Source organism: Panthera pardus, unplaced genomic scaffold, assembly GCF_024362965.1.
Source record: "Panthera pardus isolate Hobbes unplaced genomic scaffold, ASM2436296v1 HiC_scaffold_16, whole genome shotgun sequence".
Taxonomy (NCBI): domain Eukaryota; kingdom Metazoa; phylum Chordata; class Mammalia; order Carnivora; family Felidae; genus Panthera; species Panthera pardus.
In genome coordinates, this window is record NW_026526721.1 from 45516667 (window position 1) to 45536775 (window position 20109).

A 20109-nucleotide genomic window follows, 5' to 3' on the forward strand; every position below is an offset into this window, starting at 1 on the left:
CTCAGGTCATGATCTCACATTTATGAGATTGAGCCCTACGTTGAGCTCTGCACTGACAGCATGGAGCCTGCTTGGAATTCTCTCTCTCTCCTTCTCTCTCTCTCTTACTCGCTTTCTCTTTCTCTCTCTCTCAAAAAAAAAAAAAAAATTGTTAACAACCTTGTGACAAAAAATAAAGCTAAAGTAGAAAATAAATAGAAAATGGAGATAAGAAACCAATCACTTTTAAAGCAGCAATGTTTGAGACCTTTTGTGTGTGTTTGTGTGTATATTAAATGTTTTTGATCACAATTCTGAATTGTACAGTATTTTTCTTTCTGTCCTTGGTTTTTCATATGGAATTTTCATGTGTTAAGCACATATTTATCTCCTTTATACAGTTGCTTTTCCTGCTGGCACTTCAAAGGCTTATGAGTATGACTATTTCTTATTAGTTTGAGTATTCTGCGTAGAGTCTGAGACTCAATGAAATTTAAATCCATTGTATTTTCCACACCTTCATGATCTTTCTACCTTTCTGTCTTTTTATTGTTACCATTTGTTCCCTGTCTACATAATTGCACTGGACATTATGGATAGAAAATCTAACTAGCCTAAATCATGTCTTCTCTTTCTGTTGTGTCTAATCTGAGTTACTGAGACCACCTCCTTTTCATCCCCTCTACCACCAGTCACTATGATGCCCTGTGTTTTCCCCATTCTCCATCATCCCTCCTGCTTTATGCTTGTCCCCTGGCTAAAGGCTTCCCAGTGCTAGTAGGACAAAGATCAAGTTCTGAAACGTGTCAGACAGGTTATGCATGGTCTGGCAGCCACTACTTCTGGTATCATTCTCCTCTCTAGCAGGGTTACCTCTGCCTGACACAAGTTGTTGTGCTCCAGTCTTATATTAAAAACAAACAAACAAAACATGGTTTCCTGAAAATGCCATATTCTCTATTACCCCTCCTCTGTGCCTTCTCTGAGAGCACTTAGCAGGCAGAATTGCTGTTCTTTGCTTCTTCTGTGCTCCATAGTATTTTGTTCTTTGAGCAGTTGTAACTTCTGCCAAACTGTAGTTTTAGTTTGTTTGTATATCAGTCTCCCCTACAAGACTGAGTTTTATAAAGACCTTGACCTACTTGTTCTTACATCCTCAAGGCCAAGCATAATCCCTGGCGCATGGCAGACAGTCATGATGATCTTTAGTGGGGAGCTGTTCAATTTGTCTAGCATTATGAAAGTATGAAAATAAGATCGTGTATAAAACAAATATAAAAGTTTATATCTGAAATGTATATGTGCCTAATTGGAAGCATAGTTCATTATGACATAAGGCATCTGTGAAGGTATTCTAGACCAGACAATTGGGAGGTGACTGTCTAGAAAATCAGGTTCTTAAGGTGCCATCTGGGACACATTTGGGGCTAGATAAGCCTGCATCTATTTTTGAGTATTCCCAAAGTTCACTAGATGATCCTATATGTTTATAAAGACTTGCTGAATAGAAATATATTGTATTCCATGTAGCATTCAGTATAGGCATTAAAAAATATATATCAGGCTGTGGAAAACCCTAATATAAATAAAATTGTAGAGTGTTAATCATTTCCAAGATAGTTGTATGCTGTTCTTTGTAATGATGATTATCAACATAAGAATGTAGCGCGTGATAGATTCACAAGAATTTCTGAGGCTCAGATGAGTATATTTGAATGTGTTTTCAAGTGTAGAGATTCAAATGAACATATTCTTTTACATATTGTGTGTGAATCCTTTGAGCATTGCAAGTGAAGGACCTTTCAGTTTTTACTTTAAATAAAGAAACTGTATTTTCGTAATTCTCTTTTAATTTCAAAGAAACTGTGGTTTTTATTTTTCAGTGTTGAAAATGAGCCCATGAGCACAAGTCAGAAAAAGGAAAATGCGCTTTCATCAGAAGCAGTAAAGGTATAGTTTCAAATTAATATTATATTAAGCAAATATTTTTCTTAGTTTCTGCTCCTTTTAGATTCTGCGTCTCATTTGACATTTGAAAAAGAGCACTGTATTATTGATGTGTAAATCCAGCCCACCTCTGTTGGACATAGTATGTGGGGCAGGGTGGGGGGAGTGGGCACTGAGAGAGTCAGAGAATGGTGTGCTCATCCCAGCTCTGCCACTAACCTTCTGTGAGGCCTTCAGCTCAGGCACTTAACATCTCAGAGCCTTAGTTTTAGTTCTAAATCTGTGAAATGGATCACCTGATCTCCAGAGTTTCTTTTCCCTAGGACATTCTTTGATTTATGTTGTGTTTTCCCAAATGCTGCTGACATCTAATAGTACTTTAGGCGGGCAGTAGTTAACAACATGTTCTTGCATGCTCCTAGTATGTGATGGATATTTTTGATCAGCTCACATATGAACTGGCTTTTTTTTTTTTTTTTTTCTTCTACAGGACTAGCATGAAAAGTGTGTAAGCTACACACCTCCCTAGATAGTTACCGATAAGTGCGGTTAAAAATCCTTGAGAATCGGGGCGCCTGGGTGGCTCAGTCGGTTAAGCGTCCGACTTCGGCTCAGGTCACGATCTCGCGGTCCACGGGTTCGAGCCCCGCGTCGGGCTCTGGGCTGATGGCTCAGAGCCTGGAGCCTGCTTCCGATTCTGTGTCTCCCTCTCTCTCTGCCCCTCCCCCGTTCATGCTGTGTCTCTCTCTGTCTGAAAAATAAATAAACGTTAAAAAAAAATTAAAAAAAAAAAATCCTTGAGAATCACGAAACCTTGTGACTTTTTTTTTTTTTTTAACTCATAAGTGGTTTACTAGAAATTGTACATTTGTTTTGTCAGGTGATACGATGCCAGATAGGTGACCAAGTTTTCATAGCTGTACCACAGTCATGGAGTCTGTTCTCAGTTACTTTCTTCTTACATGATTTGTGACAGTCTATACAGGAGAATGCTTGTACTTCCCATGCATTCCAGAGTAAGTTAGCTTGGTCAGTGGGAGGACCACAAAGTCCAGTGAATTCTTCATTATTGATAGGGGGACTTTTTGTTGCTGTTTGTGTATTTGAGAGAGGGAGAGAGAGAGAATGAGAATGGGAGTGGGGGAGAAGCAGAGAGAGAAGAGAGGATCTCAAGCAGGCTCTGCGCTGTCAGCACAGAGCCTGATGCAGAGCTCGAACTCACCCTGAGATCATGACCTGAGCTGAAATCAAGAGTCAGGCGCTTAAATGACTGAGCCACCCAGGCGCTGCCTGATAGGGGGACCTTTTTTTTTTTTTTAGATATATAGATAATTTATTGTCAAATTGGTTTCCATACAACACCCAGTGCTCATCCCAACAGGTGCCCTCCTCAATGCCCATCACCCACTTTCTCCTCTCCCTCACAGGGGGACTTTTAAACATTATATAATTCAAAAGGCATTAGATATGGTTGAGATAAAGTTGTTTTCATTCTTCCCCATCATAGTCAACAATATAAATTTATTTTTTTAATTATTTTTAAAATTTTATTTTAGAAAGAATTCTCAAGTGGGGGAGAGATTTTTTTTTAAACTTTTTTTTTTTAACGTTTTATTTATTTTTGAGACAGAGAGAGACAGTATGAACGGGGGAGGGTCAGAGAGAGGGAGACACAGAATCTGAAACAGGCTCCAGGCTCTGAGCGGTCAGCACAGAGCCCGACGTGGGGCTCGAACTCATGGACCGCGAGATCATGACCTGAGCTGGAGTCGAGATCATGACCTGAGCTGAAGTCGGCCGCTTAACTGACTGAGCCACCCAGGTGCCCCTTGATTCTTTTTTTTTTTAATTTTTTGAAATATAATTTTTGAAAGAGAGAGGAACAGTGTGAGTGGGGGGACGGGAGGGGCAAAGAGAGAGGGAGACACAGAATTAAGTAGGCTTCAGGCTCTGAGCTGTCAGCACAGAGCCTGATGTGGGGCTCAAACCCATGAGCCATGAGGTCATGACCTGAGCCATGATTTCGCCACCCAGGTGCCTGGAGGTGGGGAGGAAGAGAGAGGGAGGGAGGGGGAAAGGGAGAGGGAGGGAGGAAGATATTCTTAAGCAGGTCTCATGCTCAATGCGGAGACAAAATGGGGTTTGATCCTCGGATCCTGGGATCATAACCTGAGCTGAAATCAAGAGCCAGACACTCAACCAACTGAGCTACCCAGGCCCCCCTAAATTTTTTTGAAAGAAAATATCAGGATCTGATTTTTTTTTAACTTTATTGAAAGAAAAAAATCAGGATTACTTTGCTTTCTTTATCTTTCTTCATTTCTTTGTGAGTTTGACTATTAGATCCTGCTTTAAGGTTTTGTAACATTTCTGCCTACTCCTCTCCTACCTCCTCAACCAGTTGTTAGCCAGCCTGATGGTTGACCACTGCATGGGCTTTGTAGCTTTCTTCTTCTTCTTCAGTTTTTGCATGGTCTTGAGTTTCCTTACTTCAAGATTTTTACTTCTCTTGGTGTACATGCAGCCTTGCTCTTATGTTGTTTTACAGGAAATATTTTCTTTTGAGATCTCAAACTTCAAGGTTTCTTTGGCTACCAGCTACTGTCATTCCATCTTCTAATCCCTCATTGCCTCATTGTACCTGTTCCTTAACCTTCACCAAACATTCCTGCTCTCCTTGCTGTGCCTCCCTTGTCTTGGTCTCTACTTGTTTTCCCACATGGCCTGTAACTGATACTGTACTACTTCAGCTATAATCTCACTAAAAAAAAACCTTCACTCTTCAAACTTGGTCTTCCCTATAGTCTTTCTTTCTACTTGCAGACAAAGGCACACCTTTGTAGATATGGTAAATATATATGTGGGACAAATATAGCAGCTGGACCTCTATTATTACAGTCTTTCTATCCATTCTTAATATCTTGGTTTGAATACCCAAGATAATTTCAGTTTGGGATCTGTGTTCCCAAGTAAATATGGTCCACAGTCCCAAGATTGTTTCTCTTATGATTTAAGGCTTATTGGATTACTTACACACGGGCAGTCCACTGAACTCATATTGGAAGGGCATCACGACACTCCCACTGGAGTGGCCTGAGCATTTTGGTCCTTTGGAAACTGTTAGTAAGATTTCTTCAACCTAGCCACACAGATCCAGTGGTTTAGATACCTATTTCTGCCATGCATAAAAAATATGTATTTTGATAATACCAATAGTCAACACCATTCCTTCAGGGAAAAAATGGGTCAGCAACAATATTTATGATCTTGTTATTGTAAATAGTCTCAATTTAAGTCTTTTCAGGAGCAAGTGGAATAAAACATGCATATTTGTTTTCTTTCTAATAAGTAGTTTTCTGAAACACAGCACTCTACTGTAATGTGACATTTGTTACCATGCTTCCATCTTATTAATCTGAATTTTATGATAATGCCTTCTGTGATGAGGAAAAATATGCAGCATTTTTCCTGTTGAGTCTGAAATGTAACAGATTTATGAATAATAAATGTTATCTGTTTCCTTTTGTATTTGATTTTGAGATGCCAAATCAAGATGTTGAAGATTGTTTAGTTGTAAGTTTAAGCTACAAAATTTAATTGTATTTTTCAAACAACTAAAGACTATAGAAGCTTGATACCATGTCTGGACATCATTATATTCTTAGCTGTCACTTATATGCCATATAAGTTTTGCTGTTTTGCGAACATCAGTAGCTATTTCTAACACTTGGATTTGTCTTTCCACGGATAAATTTATTTCTTTTATATGAATTAGGTTTCTATGGCTGGCAAAACTTGTAGATACTTAGTCCATATTCTACCTTTATTTTTCTATGGGGTCTACAGTCTTCGGTCTTGTAGCCTTAGACACCTGGTCTTGGTGCATTCACGCCTACTGTTATTTAAAAGAGTGGGAGACATGTTCTCATTCTCTGCTTCCAGCTACCAACTTCAGAGGAGTTTTCATCCCTTGTTGCCTTCCAAGAATAAACTTCCTTGGGCCCCTTTCTAGTGGTTTGGTCTCTTATTTCCTGCCTTCTCTTGGACCTTGCCTTGACTGTCCATCCCTCCATCTTCGCTGGCTTCTGTTTCTCTTCTTGTTTTGTTTTATTTCTTTTTGTGGGTCTGGTTTCTTTTCAGTCTATCATTTCACTTCACTCCCTGTTTCTACCCAAAAGTTTCTTATGAAAGTCTGTTTCAATCATTGTTAAATTCTTGATCCTTTCAATTTGATTCCTATCTCTTTTCTAGTTTCCTCAGACATGGGAAGCTTAGTACTGTGCCTGGTACACATGTTATAAATACTCAGTAAGTGGTTAAATGAGTAAAAGTCATCCCATGAAACCAGTGACATCTTGCTAACCACAGTCAGTAGTCTTTTCTTAATTCTTAGTTTATTTAACCTATTGAGGCACTTAATTTTCCAGGTCTTGTCTTCTTTACAGAGATTTATTTTTTTATCTTTGCTTCCATAATATCATACTTTGTTTCATTTCCTGCCTCTGGTGAATACCTTCTGTTTCCTTCTGATTTTCTGGCTAAATGACTTTTCATATAGATGTTTCTCAAAGTCCTAGGTCTTCCTCAATGTCAGTCTTCCGAAGTAATTATCTTTCAGTCTTATTATTTTATTTTTTTGGCTCTCACATCTCTATTTGACATTGCTTTTTAACTCCAGACTTGAGCATCAGTGTTCCAGACATTTCTGCATGGATGGCCTTTGATACCTCAAATTCAGTCTGGCCAAAAGTCTTGCTATCTTCAGAGATGTTCTCTATATGTATTTGGTTGGGAGGTGAAGGTGATGGGAGGTAGGGAGGATCCTTCAACTGCTTAGGAAAGGGGAAGAGCCCTGGGCTCACATATTCTGTCCGAATATTTTCAACCAAACTCTTTACTTTTTATCCTGTGTCTCACACTGTCCTAAGTGGTACCTAGTGTCTTTAAAACCTGACCTTTTTCAGGTTGTCCATGGACTAGATTGTTTCCTTCATGATCAGAGCTCCCCCTTGGGTTGGAGCAGTTGGGTAGAAGTTGGGTTGGAGCAGTTGGTTAGAAGCTTCCTGTGGTCAGTTACCCTGCCTCCAGCTGCCTTTGCCTTCTAAACATTTTTTGAAATTTCTTATCCGCTAATATCTATTCTCTTCCTCTCTTTGTATTTATAACTTAAACATTTCCTTTACTATCATTTTGTAATGTTTTGTACAAGAGAAACAGTATGTGTGCTTCATCAACAGTGCTAATTAGAATTTTTATCTTTTTATAATTGAAGAAAGTGAATCTCAAAGATTGTCACTTAACAAACCTACACTGTTAGTGCGAGGAGACGAGAATTCAGATACAGTTCTGTATAATGTTCCACATTTGTGAACTTAATTTATAAGATATATTCATAAACTAGATTTACCAAAAAGAAATCTTACTAAAAAATTAGATTCTATTTTCAGAAATGAGTCATTAGCTAAGTAAAGTGAATTGAATTTGGACCATAGGTTATAGATTCTCCAACCCAGCCCTAAATAAATTGATGGTTATTAGGCTTGTTCTCAATAGCTTGAAATCTGCTTTATATAAAATTTAACTTTTTTCCCATTTTAGAACTGCTGCTTATAACTAATCATAAAACTTTCGTGAAGTTTCTAGAGTGGTTTTTAACAGGCGGTTTATAGATACCTATGATGTACCTATGAATAATCAAGGAGTATCAGTCTAGTGCATATTACTATGATTTATAACATCTATTTTTAATCCTGTGAATAAGTCACTTAACAAAGACTCATACTTTTTTTTTTTTTAATGTTTATTTATTTATTTTGAGAGAGGGAAAGAACATAAGCTGGGGAGGGGCAGAGAGAGGGAGAGAGAGAATCCCAAGCAGGCTCTGTGCTGTCAGTGCGAAGCCTGCCATGGGGCTAGAACCCATGAACCACGAGGTCATGACCTGAGCTGAAATCAAGAGTTGACCACTTAACTGAGCCACCCAGACCCCCTCCACACACTTTTTATTTTTATTTTTTAACTATTGCCAGGTAAAGATGGGAAAATTGTAGCTCAAGAAGTTCTTATTGAAGAGAAATAGTCACTAACTGTTCCTTCTACTAATCTATTGAGTGTACAGTGTTGTTTAGTAAGATGGACATACTCAATATATACATCTGTTCATATTTTGATATGCGTAACTCTTCCTTCCTTATTGGTCTCTTTCAACTTTTTCTTGGCCGAAAGTGAAATGATAGCCAAATTTAAATATGTTAAATGTTTTCTTGGTTAGGCTAGGGGGAAGTTGCTTACTGGACTAATTTTTTAAATAAATTATGGCCTTAAATGCTTGCTATCTTTTTTCTCAGCAATACAGATAATAGCGGCAGTAAAACGTCAGTTTTATGTAGAGATTTTCAAATTTTTCTTTTTCAAATTTTTTTTTTTTTAATGTACTTACTTATTTTTGAAGGAGAGAGGGACAGAGCATGAGCAGGGAAGGGGCAGAGAGAGAGGGAGACACAGAATCCAAAGCAGGCTCCAGGCACTGAGCTGTCAGCACAGAGCCCGATGGGGGCTCAAACTCACGAATTGTGACATATGACCTGAGCTGAAGTCGGACGCTTAACCGACTGAGCTGCCCAGGCGCCCCCAAATTTTTTTTTCAAATACAAGAACTCTTTAAAAAAAAAAAAATTCAATTGTAATCACTTTTGGAACCCATTTATAAATAGATTAAAGCTTTAGTTGATAGGAATGTTGATGATGGAATGAGTTGTCTCATAGTGAGCCACTACCTATCTGCCTCTGCCAACCATGGGCCTCCTTGGAAAAGTTTTAAAATTACATGTGCAGTGATGGAAAGAACAGTCTTTGGAATCAGACAGATCTGGGCTTAAATCCCAGCTTTCCATGTGGTAGTTTTGTAATCTTGGAAAATTTACTCAACTTCTTTGAACTTTGGTTTGCTGATCTGCAGTGGGAGTGTGTGGAAGGTTGTTCAAATCCCGTTTCATAGAAGTGCTTTGGAATTAACCAAGATAACACATACAGCACTACCTGATGCTGGACACAAAATAGGTACTCAGGAAAAGAGCTGCCTTCTTGCCATATAAAGTCTAGCTGAAACTTAGAGATAACTCTTTGAGAATGATGCTGACTTTTTCTGGGTGAATAGTATAGAAGTAGTTACTAGAAACATTAACTCTATCACATTTGAATAGAAGGCACACATGGAGGTACACACATTGAAATTTAGCCAGAAGTAAAAAATTCTCAGCCCTTAATTCCTTCTATAAAGACTGAGGCTGTCAGGTGCCCGAAGTGGAGATTGCACTGTGTATCACTGTGTAGTCCAGATGACCAAAGGAACTGCCAGGGCCAGAGCCTGTCAGTGTGGCTGGTGCTGGTCTGGGGCCTTGATCCTTGACCTTGATCCGGGTGTTGAATGTAGTATAAGGTATCTGGTTTGATTTGTGGCAGCTCCATTCTGTCAGAGACCAGTAGTGGTCCTATTTTGTGGTATGATGGAGTACCTTATCAAATGGAAGCTGTCTATGAAAGGTTATCTACATACTCCAGATTTCTGTGAGTATATTTTCCTCCATGGGTGCCACATACTGATTTGAGAACATTAGAAGGGGGTTCCAGAAAGCTCTCATAGAATTAAAAACATTTATTCTTCTGGCCCAGTGTTTTCATCAGAGAAATCTTGATACCATAACAGAAAGGAGTGGCCTTTCTCCTATCTTATGTCATTTGGTTCCTCTTTCTTCTTTCGTTACACACCTGCCCTGGTTGATTGAATTTCTACCTACATCTTAACCCTTGACAAGGCTCACATCTGTCCTTCCAGCCCAATGTGTTCTCCTGAGCTTTAGGGTAAGAGAGCCAATTCTTTGCACCTTTCCTGTCAGTGTCACTGGGTATAAGATTTGACGGTCTCAAAGTTGAACTCAGTCTATTTTATCCTAATTTCCTTCTCTTCTGTATTCCCTATCTTGCTTCAAGGTGCCGCCAATTACCCTATCTTGACATCTGGAAATGACTCTGTCATTTTGTCTCTTCATTGTGCCAGGGACCATCAACAGCCCTTTCTTCCTGTCCATACCCATTGCTACTCTATAGCTGAGACTTTTCATATTTTAGACTGGCAGTTTTTTACTCTCATGTTTTTTTTTCCTCTGACACAGATGATAGATGACTGTCTTGGGTCACCTGTGGTTATGGGCACTTGTTTGGTACACTATATATAACTAAATCCCTTTGTCAGAAATTACATGGAAATGAAAAACTGAAAGTATCATCACAAATAAAACTTGATTTCATGCTAGAGCATTTAAATTTATTTATTTATTTTGAGAGAGAGCACAAGCAGGGGAGGGGGAGAAAGAGAGAGAATCGCAAGCAGGCTCTGCAGGGTCAGTGCAGAGCCTTATGTGGCCCTTGAATTCATGAAACTGTGAAATCATGACCTAAGCCTAAGTCAAGAGTCAGATGCTTAACTGACTAAACCACCCAGGCACCCCCCATTCTAGAATACTATTTGTAAGTGAAATTTCAGCTTTTTAAAAATGTAATTTTTTAGAGACAGAGTGTGAGCAGGGGAGGGGCAGAGAGGGAGACACAGAATCCAAAGCAGCTCCAGGCTCTGAGCTGTGAGCACAGAGCCCAATGTGGGGTTCAACTCACAGACCATGAGATCATGACCTGAGCCGAAATCAAACGCTTAACTGACTGAGCCACCCAAGTGCCCCAAACTTCAGCTTTTTAACTAATTTTAGTAATAAATTATTTGTGACATCTCAAAACTCATCACAGCACAGATATGTCATGACTAAAAGTTGCAGATAACTTATTATGTTAAACAATAACCAGATTAGTCAGGGTGAAATAGTTGATGTCCAACCGGCTGGCCTGTTCTAATTTTTTAGTGGAAAAATAATTCTGTGATAAAAATGTAATACTACCTTTCAAACAAAAATTCCTTTAACAATAAGGGTAAAAATAGCTCACCTTTGCACCTTACCATTAGTTGTGAAACCCATTTATTGGAAAAAAGTATTCATGTAAATATGTCTCAATAGTTTATAGTCAATTAAACAACATCCCACAAATTAAATCCATTATGATGAAAGTAAATAGTGATTTTGATTAAAAATTTTAGCACTACTTAAACTATAGCTAACTCAGGATATCAGTAAAAATCTGATAATAAATATCTCCCTCAAAACTGAAGAAATAGTAACTACTGGTGGTAGAATTTCAAAATTTGGCAAATTTGTCAGGTAATGTGTTAACAGCCAGATGTCTTAGCAAACCAACTAGAATTCTCTAGTAAGCAGCTGTTTTTTTTAGTTTATGAGTGTCAGATTTTAGTACCTGTTAATAATTTAGGTGATAGTCTTCCTTTTGGTGAAAGCATATAAAATTGTTTGCCTTTACCTTGTGGTGGCAGGGAAAACAGGATGGTAGGGATGTTTATTGGAAGAACATGTGCATAGGTGATTTTCATTCTGAAAAACCTGAGTTGCATTAGAAATTTCCCAGGCAAAGAGGACAAGGAATAAGTGGTCTCAGCAGTGGGAATAGCATTATTGCAAGGATGTTCTGTAGTAAGAAGAGAGAGGGGAGAGAGGAGATGGAGAAGGACTGAATGAGGATGGATATGATGACATTAGACATTGCAAGCATTGTGAGTAGCAAGAGATGAAATTGGAGAAAGACACAGGGGCCTCCACCCACCAGTACCTTGAGTGCCATACTTGAGAGTTTGGATTTTATCCTGACAGCAATGCATAGCCTTTAAAGGTTTTTAAGGATGATCAGATTTGAATTCTAAAAGACTGCTCTAGTTTTTATCTGGAGAGTAGACTGGGGACAGTGCAAGCAAGGAAACAGATTAAGTCACTGCTGGCAGTATTCTAGGGGAGAGGTCATGGTATCCTGATGATTTTGTCTGACTTTTTAACAAATGGGAATGTTAAGGTTTGCAGAAAAAGGAAGAGTGGAAACAAAGCATAGTCAGGTCAATTTTGGATGTGTTTAGCTAGAGGTTCCAATGAAGTATCCAGGTGGATATGGATGGTGAATTGATAGTTATAACTAATATATCAGATATACTGTCTGAGCTACAAATAAAAATCTGGGAATCCTCTGATTAATCTGTGGGAAATGAAACCTGATAAGATGATCATGAAGATAAAGCAGTCCTAGGCTGGAAATTGAAGCAGCATGTTACATAAGGGATGGCTAGAATGATGTGAACTGGAAGGAGATGGAAAAAGTTTAGAGAAGAAGGTAAATCTCAGAGTAATGTCATAGAAGCCAAAGGAAGATTGGTTATCAGGAAGGTATTAAATCTCACATTCTGCAGACACGGACGAGGCGGGGGAAAGTATCTTAGCAAGTAGGACAGTGTATTTTAGAGATTGTGGTCAGCACAACTGGGGAGGAAGCTAGATTATGCAAGCACTTAAGGAGTGATTTGGGAGGAAAGGGGAAAGAAGATGGTGAGAGTTAGGAATCCTTTTTTGAGGAGGTTGTTAGTAAAGAGTGGAGAGGGCTTTCCTTGGACATTTACTTATGAATGGTGGGCTAACAGAAGGGGCAGATGAGGAACTTTAATTCCCAAGGAGGCAACAAGGACTCAACTTGTGCCGTGGTGGAGAAATTCGCCTTGGGTGAGGAGTCCTTCCTTCATGAAGAGCATCAGTGAAGGAAGCCGCGCAGATCCTGCTAGAGTCAGAGCTGTGAGGGATCATCTGCATGAAAGAGAGGGTAGGGGGCTCTGCTGAGCAAGTCTGTGGGATAGTGAAGGGAGTAGGAGAGGTGGGAAGTAGCTGCTGTGGAAAATGAGGAAAGAGTACAGACAGATTTCCAGCAGAGGCTGTAAATTGTGAATTATTGGCTGCCTGTATCTGCATAGCGTGCATATACTTGGGGCTTTTTAAAGCAAGACTCATTCGCTTAGGCAGAAAAGATAAAACTGGAAATTTTCTGGGTGGGGATGGCCAAGGAATAAAACAAAGAGACTTTGAGGTTATTCTTCATTTGAGAGCCAGACAGAAAATACAGGAAATTTTGTGGGAACTGAAAGGGACAGTGTAAGAGAGGACAGAAGCTGTGATGAGGCAGGGGACAGTGTGGTAAGACAGCCGGAAAGATGAGAAGGTGGGGACACTGGGGAATGCTTGAGATGGAGTTTCAGAGGTGACACAGTCATGGGTAACCACTAGGGTCAGAGTTAACCAAAGAGGCAAGAAAAGTGGCAGTGGAAGTCACTGGAGTTGAGGGCGCTCAGGATCTGTGAGTCAGGGTGTCTGAAGTATTACCCTTGCTATGTGCAGTAAAGGCACAGTCTGAGGTAGAAAGGATGATGAAGTCAGATGCTTGACACAGTAAAGGAAGAGTCACCTGGCTCTTCACTGTTTTCCACTCAACAGTCTCTATGGTGACACACTGTACCCCTGACCTTTTTGACCTTATGTCCTGTGCTAATCACAATGTTGGGACAGCACCTGCCACCTGTTCCCTGCTATAGACTGCTCATAGAAGGTGATACACTCCAATACTAGTTAGACCTGCAAACAAATTCTTACATCACTAGAATGTGGGTTCCATGAAAGCAGTGCTCTTGGTGGTTTTTTGTTTTGTTGTTTTTACTGTTGCATCTAAACACCTGGAATGGTATCCTTTTGTTCATTATTTACTGAATGAGTGAATGCTTTCAAGTTTGCCTTGACCCTAACTGCTACTTGGTATACCCATTTCAGCCAATTACTACTACATTCCCCAAAAACAATCTTCCAGGTGTTCTCTATTTGGGGAACCCAAATCCCAGCTCCACCTATGTGTCCCTCCTTTGGCTTGTTATCTCTCCTCTCACTTTACTGAGGTCACAGCCACTTGTTGGACCTTGATCTTTGGCTTCTCCCCTCACAGCATTGCTCAGGTCTTAGCCACTTCCTTACCTTTTTACCTGGAAGGGGGAAATGTCTCTACTCTTCTCTAAGGATAATACTTGCCCTTTATTATTATTAGAAGTATTAGAGACTATACTGGTCTCTATCTTACATTGTGCTTTTTATTCTGGAACCTGCCATCCTTCTCTCTTGTATAGCAGTTACTCCCTTTCCAGTAGGTGCAGAGCCGATCCACAGAACAGGATCAAAAAGCCATCTAGGGGTGCCTGGGTGGCTCAGTCCGTTGGGTGTCTGACTTTGGCTCAGGTCATGATCTCACGGTTTGTGACTTTGAGCCCTACATCAGGCTCTGTGCTGACAGCTCAGCTGCCTGGAGCCTGCTTCAGATTCTGTGTCTCCCTCTGTCTCTGTTCTTCCCCCACTCGCACTCTGTCTCTCTCTCTCTCTCTCTCTCTCTCTCTCTCTCTCTCTCAAAAATAAATAAAGATTAAAGAAAAATTTTTAAAAAAATACATCTATTCTATCTTGGACCTTAAACTCTCATATTCTGTCTTTCCTTTTTTTTTTTTTTTTTTTTTTTTTTTTTAAGTAAAAAAACTTCTCAGAGTGCTCCCTTCTATTTATGGACTGTTCCTATTCCCTTGTTTAACTACTACTCCTGGCTTAACACCTCGAGTTGGAGGCTGTACTCGCAAGTTCCTGAGTTGTTGCAACTATTTCTTCTGCATTCTTCGGGCTTCTCTATAGTCCTAGTTCCTCATTTACTAACTCAACAACTATTGGAGAGCACCTCTTATTGTCAGGAACATTTCAAGTGCTAGAGACACTACACTGTATAAAATAGACAAAAATCCCTGCACTTGCAGTTTTTACTTTCTATAGGAAGAAACAGATATTAAATAATATAAGTGTATGTGTGTGTGTATTTGATATTGGCAAGTACAAAGGAGAAAAATCAGAGGATACTGGCACTTTCATAGTGGAGGAATTTACTATTTTAGCATGACTGGGGAAGGTTTCAATGAAGAGATGACTTTCCAATAAAGGTCTGAACGGGAGTGAGTCATACAGCTATGTGGGGGAAGAACATTCTAAGCAGAAAGAGTAGATGTACAATTCCTGAGGTATGAGTGTACCTAATGTTTTTGAAGAACAGTGGGAGACAATAGTCACCTTTCTTGCCCTCACATTGGCATTTGTCATTTAGTCCCCATTTGCTTTTAGAAATCCTCGTTGTCCTTTGCAACCAGTATTCTGGAGGGATGAGCTGGTCTGGTTTTTGCCTTTTCCATCGCTCAGTCATTTCTTCTCTATTTGCACCTTTTTAAAATCTTTTTTTCCTGAGGGCTCTTTTGTTGGTCCCCCCCTTTATCCTGCACACACTGTGTTTTGCCAAATTGCATTCTTAAACTATGCTTCTGAGTATTTTCCAGACATCTCAACTTGTACATCACCAGGGGACCAAAAATTCAGTGTATTTGCCATCTAAGTAATTTGTTGCCTTATCTCCTCCCAACCCCACAAAGGCCCTAATCTCACCTCTCCTATTTCCCATATCCATTTTTTGGCTTTACTCAAATAGTTGCCCAATTTAGAAAACTTAGTTGTCTCTGACTTTGTTGTCCCTCTCCCTCTGCTTCTGTGAGTCATCTTATCAACCTCATTCTCTATTCTCTTTACCCCAGTCTTCTTCAGCCTCAGCACTGCCATGACAAACATAGTTCATACTTCTGTTTTTGAACATACTATACTGTGTGTCTAGGATGCTCTTCTCAGCCTTTAGGAGCAAGCTCAGATGTTCCCTCCTCCTTGCAGTGGATTCTCCCCATCCCCAGTCAAGTTCATTGTATCCTCCATTGTGTGCATACCTCTTCTAAGCCCCACACAGTGGCACAGTGATAACCATCTTGCCTAAACTATAAGCACGTTGAGGCCAAAGCTACATTTCACTAATCAGTGTCCCTAATGCTTTCCTATGCTTCCATGTATTGGGGACATAGCAAAGAGAGTAGAGAGATGGATGAAATTGACCTAAGGGCACTGCATTGCAACAAATTGTGTATGAAGGAAAAAAAATGTCCCAGTTCCCCAGATAACATATGCCTTCGTCAGTAGCCTTTGTATGTTATGTTCAGAATACCAACATCTTTGAGAACAACTGGAATTGATGTTTTGTTTGCTTGGATCCTGACTGCTTTCATTCTACTCCTTGGAACATTGGCAGACAGTCCTGCTGGCAGGCAGCACTGGCCCTAGCTTGTGGCAGGCTGAATTTTATTGTTGTTTAGGCTGAGGGGAAAGAGCAGCTGTTTCAGATCAGACTTAAAATTTTAATTATATAAATATAGAATTTATTGTGTTACTTTGAATAGCAGTACACTTTTCTGCTAGTTTTTGTTTCTGGATTTAGATACTTTTTTTTCTTGTTATAAACAAATTTCTCGTGAGATTTAGGGAGAAATTGAAGCAATGGAGACATCTAAGGACAGAAAAAAATGCTCTTCAGTAAACTGAAGATACAGAGATTCTAGAATAGCAAAGAAGCTGAAAATTGGGGGGCATCTGGCTGACTCAGTTAAGTGTCCTACTCTTGGTTTCAGCTCAGGTCATGATCTCACAGTTCATGAGTTCGAGCCCCGGGTCTGGCTTTGCACTGATAGCACAGAGCCTGCTTGGGATTCTCTCTCTCCCCCTCTCCCTTTGCCCATCCCTGGCCTGCTCTCTCTCTTTCTCTCTGTAAAAATAAATAAACATTAAAATTAAAAATATATATATTTAAATACTGAAAATTGGGAAGGAAAAACAAACAATTGTTTTAAAAAATTATGTATAACTCTAAAAAGGTTAAGTGTAAATGCTTTCACTTAGCAAACATATCTTTTTTTTTTGTTTAGAAAGCAGTCTACAGTATTTTGAAAGGTCAAGTAAAAAATGATAGTTGAGGCAGTGAAATAGTTTTTTTTTTCCTTAGTGTGTGCACACATGTAAGCAGGGGAGAGGGGCAGGGGGGAGAGCGAGAGCACCCCAGGCAGGCTCTATGGTAAGTGCGGAGCCCAACACAGGGCTCGATCCCACGACCCTGAGATCATGACCTCAGCCGGTATCAAGAGTCAGATGCCTATATAATATTTTGGACAGAAATTATTCTTGGGATTTTATTGATGTCAAAAAATGTAATCTCCATATTCTCTTAATTTTCCTTTTTTTAAAAAAAAAATCCATTGCCCAATTTTATAAGACTCTTGTGAATCTTTAAAGCATTTTAAGAATATTTACAATATTCTAATGAATGGCCTATAGTTTACTTCCTTCAAATAGCTACCCAGGAAGAGCAGTCATTCATACTAACTATAGAAAAAAAAAATCACCGTTCTGTTCATGTTACAGTCTTAGTTCCTTTTGACAGGAAGAAATGTTGTGGCTGATAATTACAACAAATTAAATGGCATAAAGAACAAAAAAATGTATATCTTCATACACAGAAGCATTTTCAAAATGTCAGCTAGCATTTCTCTTGCCAAACTAAGAGGCTCTTTATGCTGTTTTTGGGAAGAGAGGGCACAACTGATTTATAACACAGGCTCCCATGATGAGCAGAAACTTGGAGGGATGAGGTGGCGACGTGTGGGATCAAGTTGCAGTTGAAACCAGTAAAAGGTGAGACTTTGAGTGACTCTGGAAGGTTGATGATATTCTAAATGTAGAGACTCACAAGTTTTATTAAGCTCCTGACTCATAGAAAAAGAATGCTATCTGTGTATTTCCTCAAAAATACCCTCTGACTCCCAAGGTGGGAACAAACTTAAAATACTGTTTGCTTGAAATTAATTTCCAGGGCTTATAGGTCCTAAACATTTTCTCAAGCTTGAATATGCTAAATTTTATTAGCAGTTAGTGGAACACTTCTTTAAACTGTTTTGAATTTGGATTAAAATATGGGACAAGTTAAATAACATTATAATTATGATGCTCTTGCCTGCTTGAGGATCAGCCTCTTAATAAAACTTTATCGTGTGAACGTACAGTGCCCTAAGGTGGTTTTACCTTGGTGTACCGACCTTTCTCTGACTCGCACTTGAGCTTTCCTTTTATGAGGACTAGTGAGCTTGACATCTGACAGATACTGTCAGACAGACATTCCTTTTACAAGTAGGTGAGCAGGCACAGGCTGAGTTGGCACATGGGCATAAAGCTCTTGAAGCTTCAGGAAAGAGTGTGACATGGAATGTCGATACAGCAGCTCAGTCTTTCCTCACAGAGAGTGCACATGAATATGCTTTGCTTTCCTAGTAACTTAACTATGAGCAGGTGAAACACACCTGCAGAACTGTTTAACATCTGCAGGAATTCCCAGTACTGCCCAGGCTTTGCATTAATGCACATCTCAGGGTTTTGTGTTTTACTATTAAGGATAGTGGACTTTTCCTCTGAATTGATAGACCATGTTGCTGTCTTTCCTCATCTTATTGAGGAACAGTTTTACACCATGTGGCGCCTTCGTGGGTTAGCACAGTGCCGAAATGAGGTCTATTTAGGTATTGTCTGATGGTCCAGAGTGCTTGAAAGTACTGTCCATTAGCTCAGAGTAATGAAAGCCGCATTTAAATATACATAACATATGCCATGGTCTGTCCCTTTACTTACCTCTCCATATACATCTTTCACTCTTCTCATTTTGTACCCAAACTCCGTTCATCTTTAACTCTTTAGAAACTGACACATCACTAAATAGAGTTGGGGGGAGGGGAGGAGGACGAGATGAGAGATGGGGATGGAGGGAGATGCATAAGCATCACAGAGTCACATATTAGGTCTCCTTCAAAGGGCACTTCTAGGAATCATCCTCTGAGTTAACCTCCTCTGCTGTCACTGCTACCAAACCTGGACTGCTTACTCCTGTCCTGGCTTCCCACTCATGCTGTACTTCTCTCTCTGTGTGACGTTTACTATACAGCTTTAATGTGTGCTGACCATGCCCTTCATTAGACTGTAAAGGGCCCGAGGAATCAGAAGCCATCAGTCTTACAAATGTATCCCTGGCCTCTGGCACACAGTGTGTCGTATAATAGGTTATTGGTCAATCTGTGTTATTTTTTAAATGATGATGTTTATAATTCTCTATCTTGTTTTCAAAGATTCCCCAAAGTGAGCACAAAAGGAACCATGCTGAGAAGCTAACCGCTCTTCCAATGCAGGAAGATTCCAAAAAGCCAAATGACCTCTCCCGCTCCACTTCAGATACCAAAATAGGAGAAAGTGATAGGCAGCCGAAGGAAAGCTTTTTTCAGTTTCTTGGTAACTTATTCAATATCTCAGGAAAATCATCTCTTGGTGATGCCAAGCAGTCTTCTTTCAAGGATGACCATGACAAAACTGAGAAAGATTTACAAAATCCCAGTGACCGTCCTGAGGAAGGGGTCAAAAGAGAAAGGGAGATTTTCGGTGGCTCCCTGGGAACCCAGGCACTTCCAGCCGAAGAACCGGAGTCCAACTCAGCAGAGCCCTCAGATTCCTTTTCTTTGGATACAACACAAGACAGTGAACAGGAAACCAGTGATTTACTAAAGTAAGTTTACAATTTACTTAGCCAGAAAGTTAAACTTATGGACCTAGCTCTTAAGCCTTACTTCTAACCCTGATTAATTAAGGGAATTGGAAAAAGTATTGTGTAATGTCTTCGCTACTAGGTAAACAAAACAAAAAAAAAAAAATTGTGTGATTTTGTGTACCATACATATAACCTAGGACCTTTCGTGCTATTTTAGGGGGCAGTACCAATACCTTTTAGGTGCTAACTTTGTCAGTACGATATTTATTTCTAATTTAAGACTTCCTTGAATGAGAGTGTTTTCTGTTGTCCAAATTCTTCCTGTATTAGGACAGGCAGTAAGACCAGTGTCTGCATTTTGGGAACAGAAATGGTGCTAAGGAGGGGTGCCTGGGTGGCTCAGTTGGTGCTAAGGAGGGGTGCTTGGGTGGCCCAGTTGGTCAGGTCATGTCTCACAGTTCGTGAGTTCAAGGCCCGCATCAGTCTCTGTGCTGACAGCTCAGAGCCTGGAGCCTGCATCAGATTCTGTGTCTCCCTGTCTCTGTCCCTTCCTTGCTTGTACCCTTAGCTTGGTGCTAAGGTTTGTATGCACATTCTATTCATATCTTTCCTTTGTGGAATGACAATAAAGGGGTTAAGAAAAGAAATTAAATTGACTCTACTTGTAAAACTAGCCTTGTGATGCTTTTCCACAGCTCTGAGAAACTGAAATCTTGTGTAGATATAAGGGTT

General features: G+C 39.8%; 1 protein-coding gene across 2 annotated transcripts in view; it reads left to right on the forward strand.

Moving 5' to 3' along the window:
- The window catches only part of CRYBG3 (crystallin beta-gamma domain containing 3), a 129518-nt gene that overhangs the window by 16229 nt on the left and 93180 nt on the right, over positions 1 to 20109 (forward strand). For both annotated transcript variants that reach the window (XM_019448117.2, XM_019448119.2), the window contains exons 2-3: positions 1863 to 1929; positions 18965 to 19395. In XM_019448117.2, coding sequence (XP_019303662.2) covers positions 1863 to 1929; positions 18965 to 19395 — 498 coding nt within the window. The remainder of the gene's footprint in view (positions 1 to 1862; positions 1930 to 18964; positions 19396 to 20109) is intronic.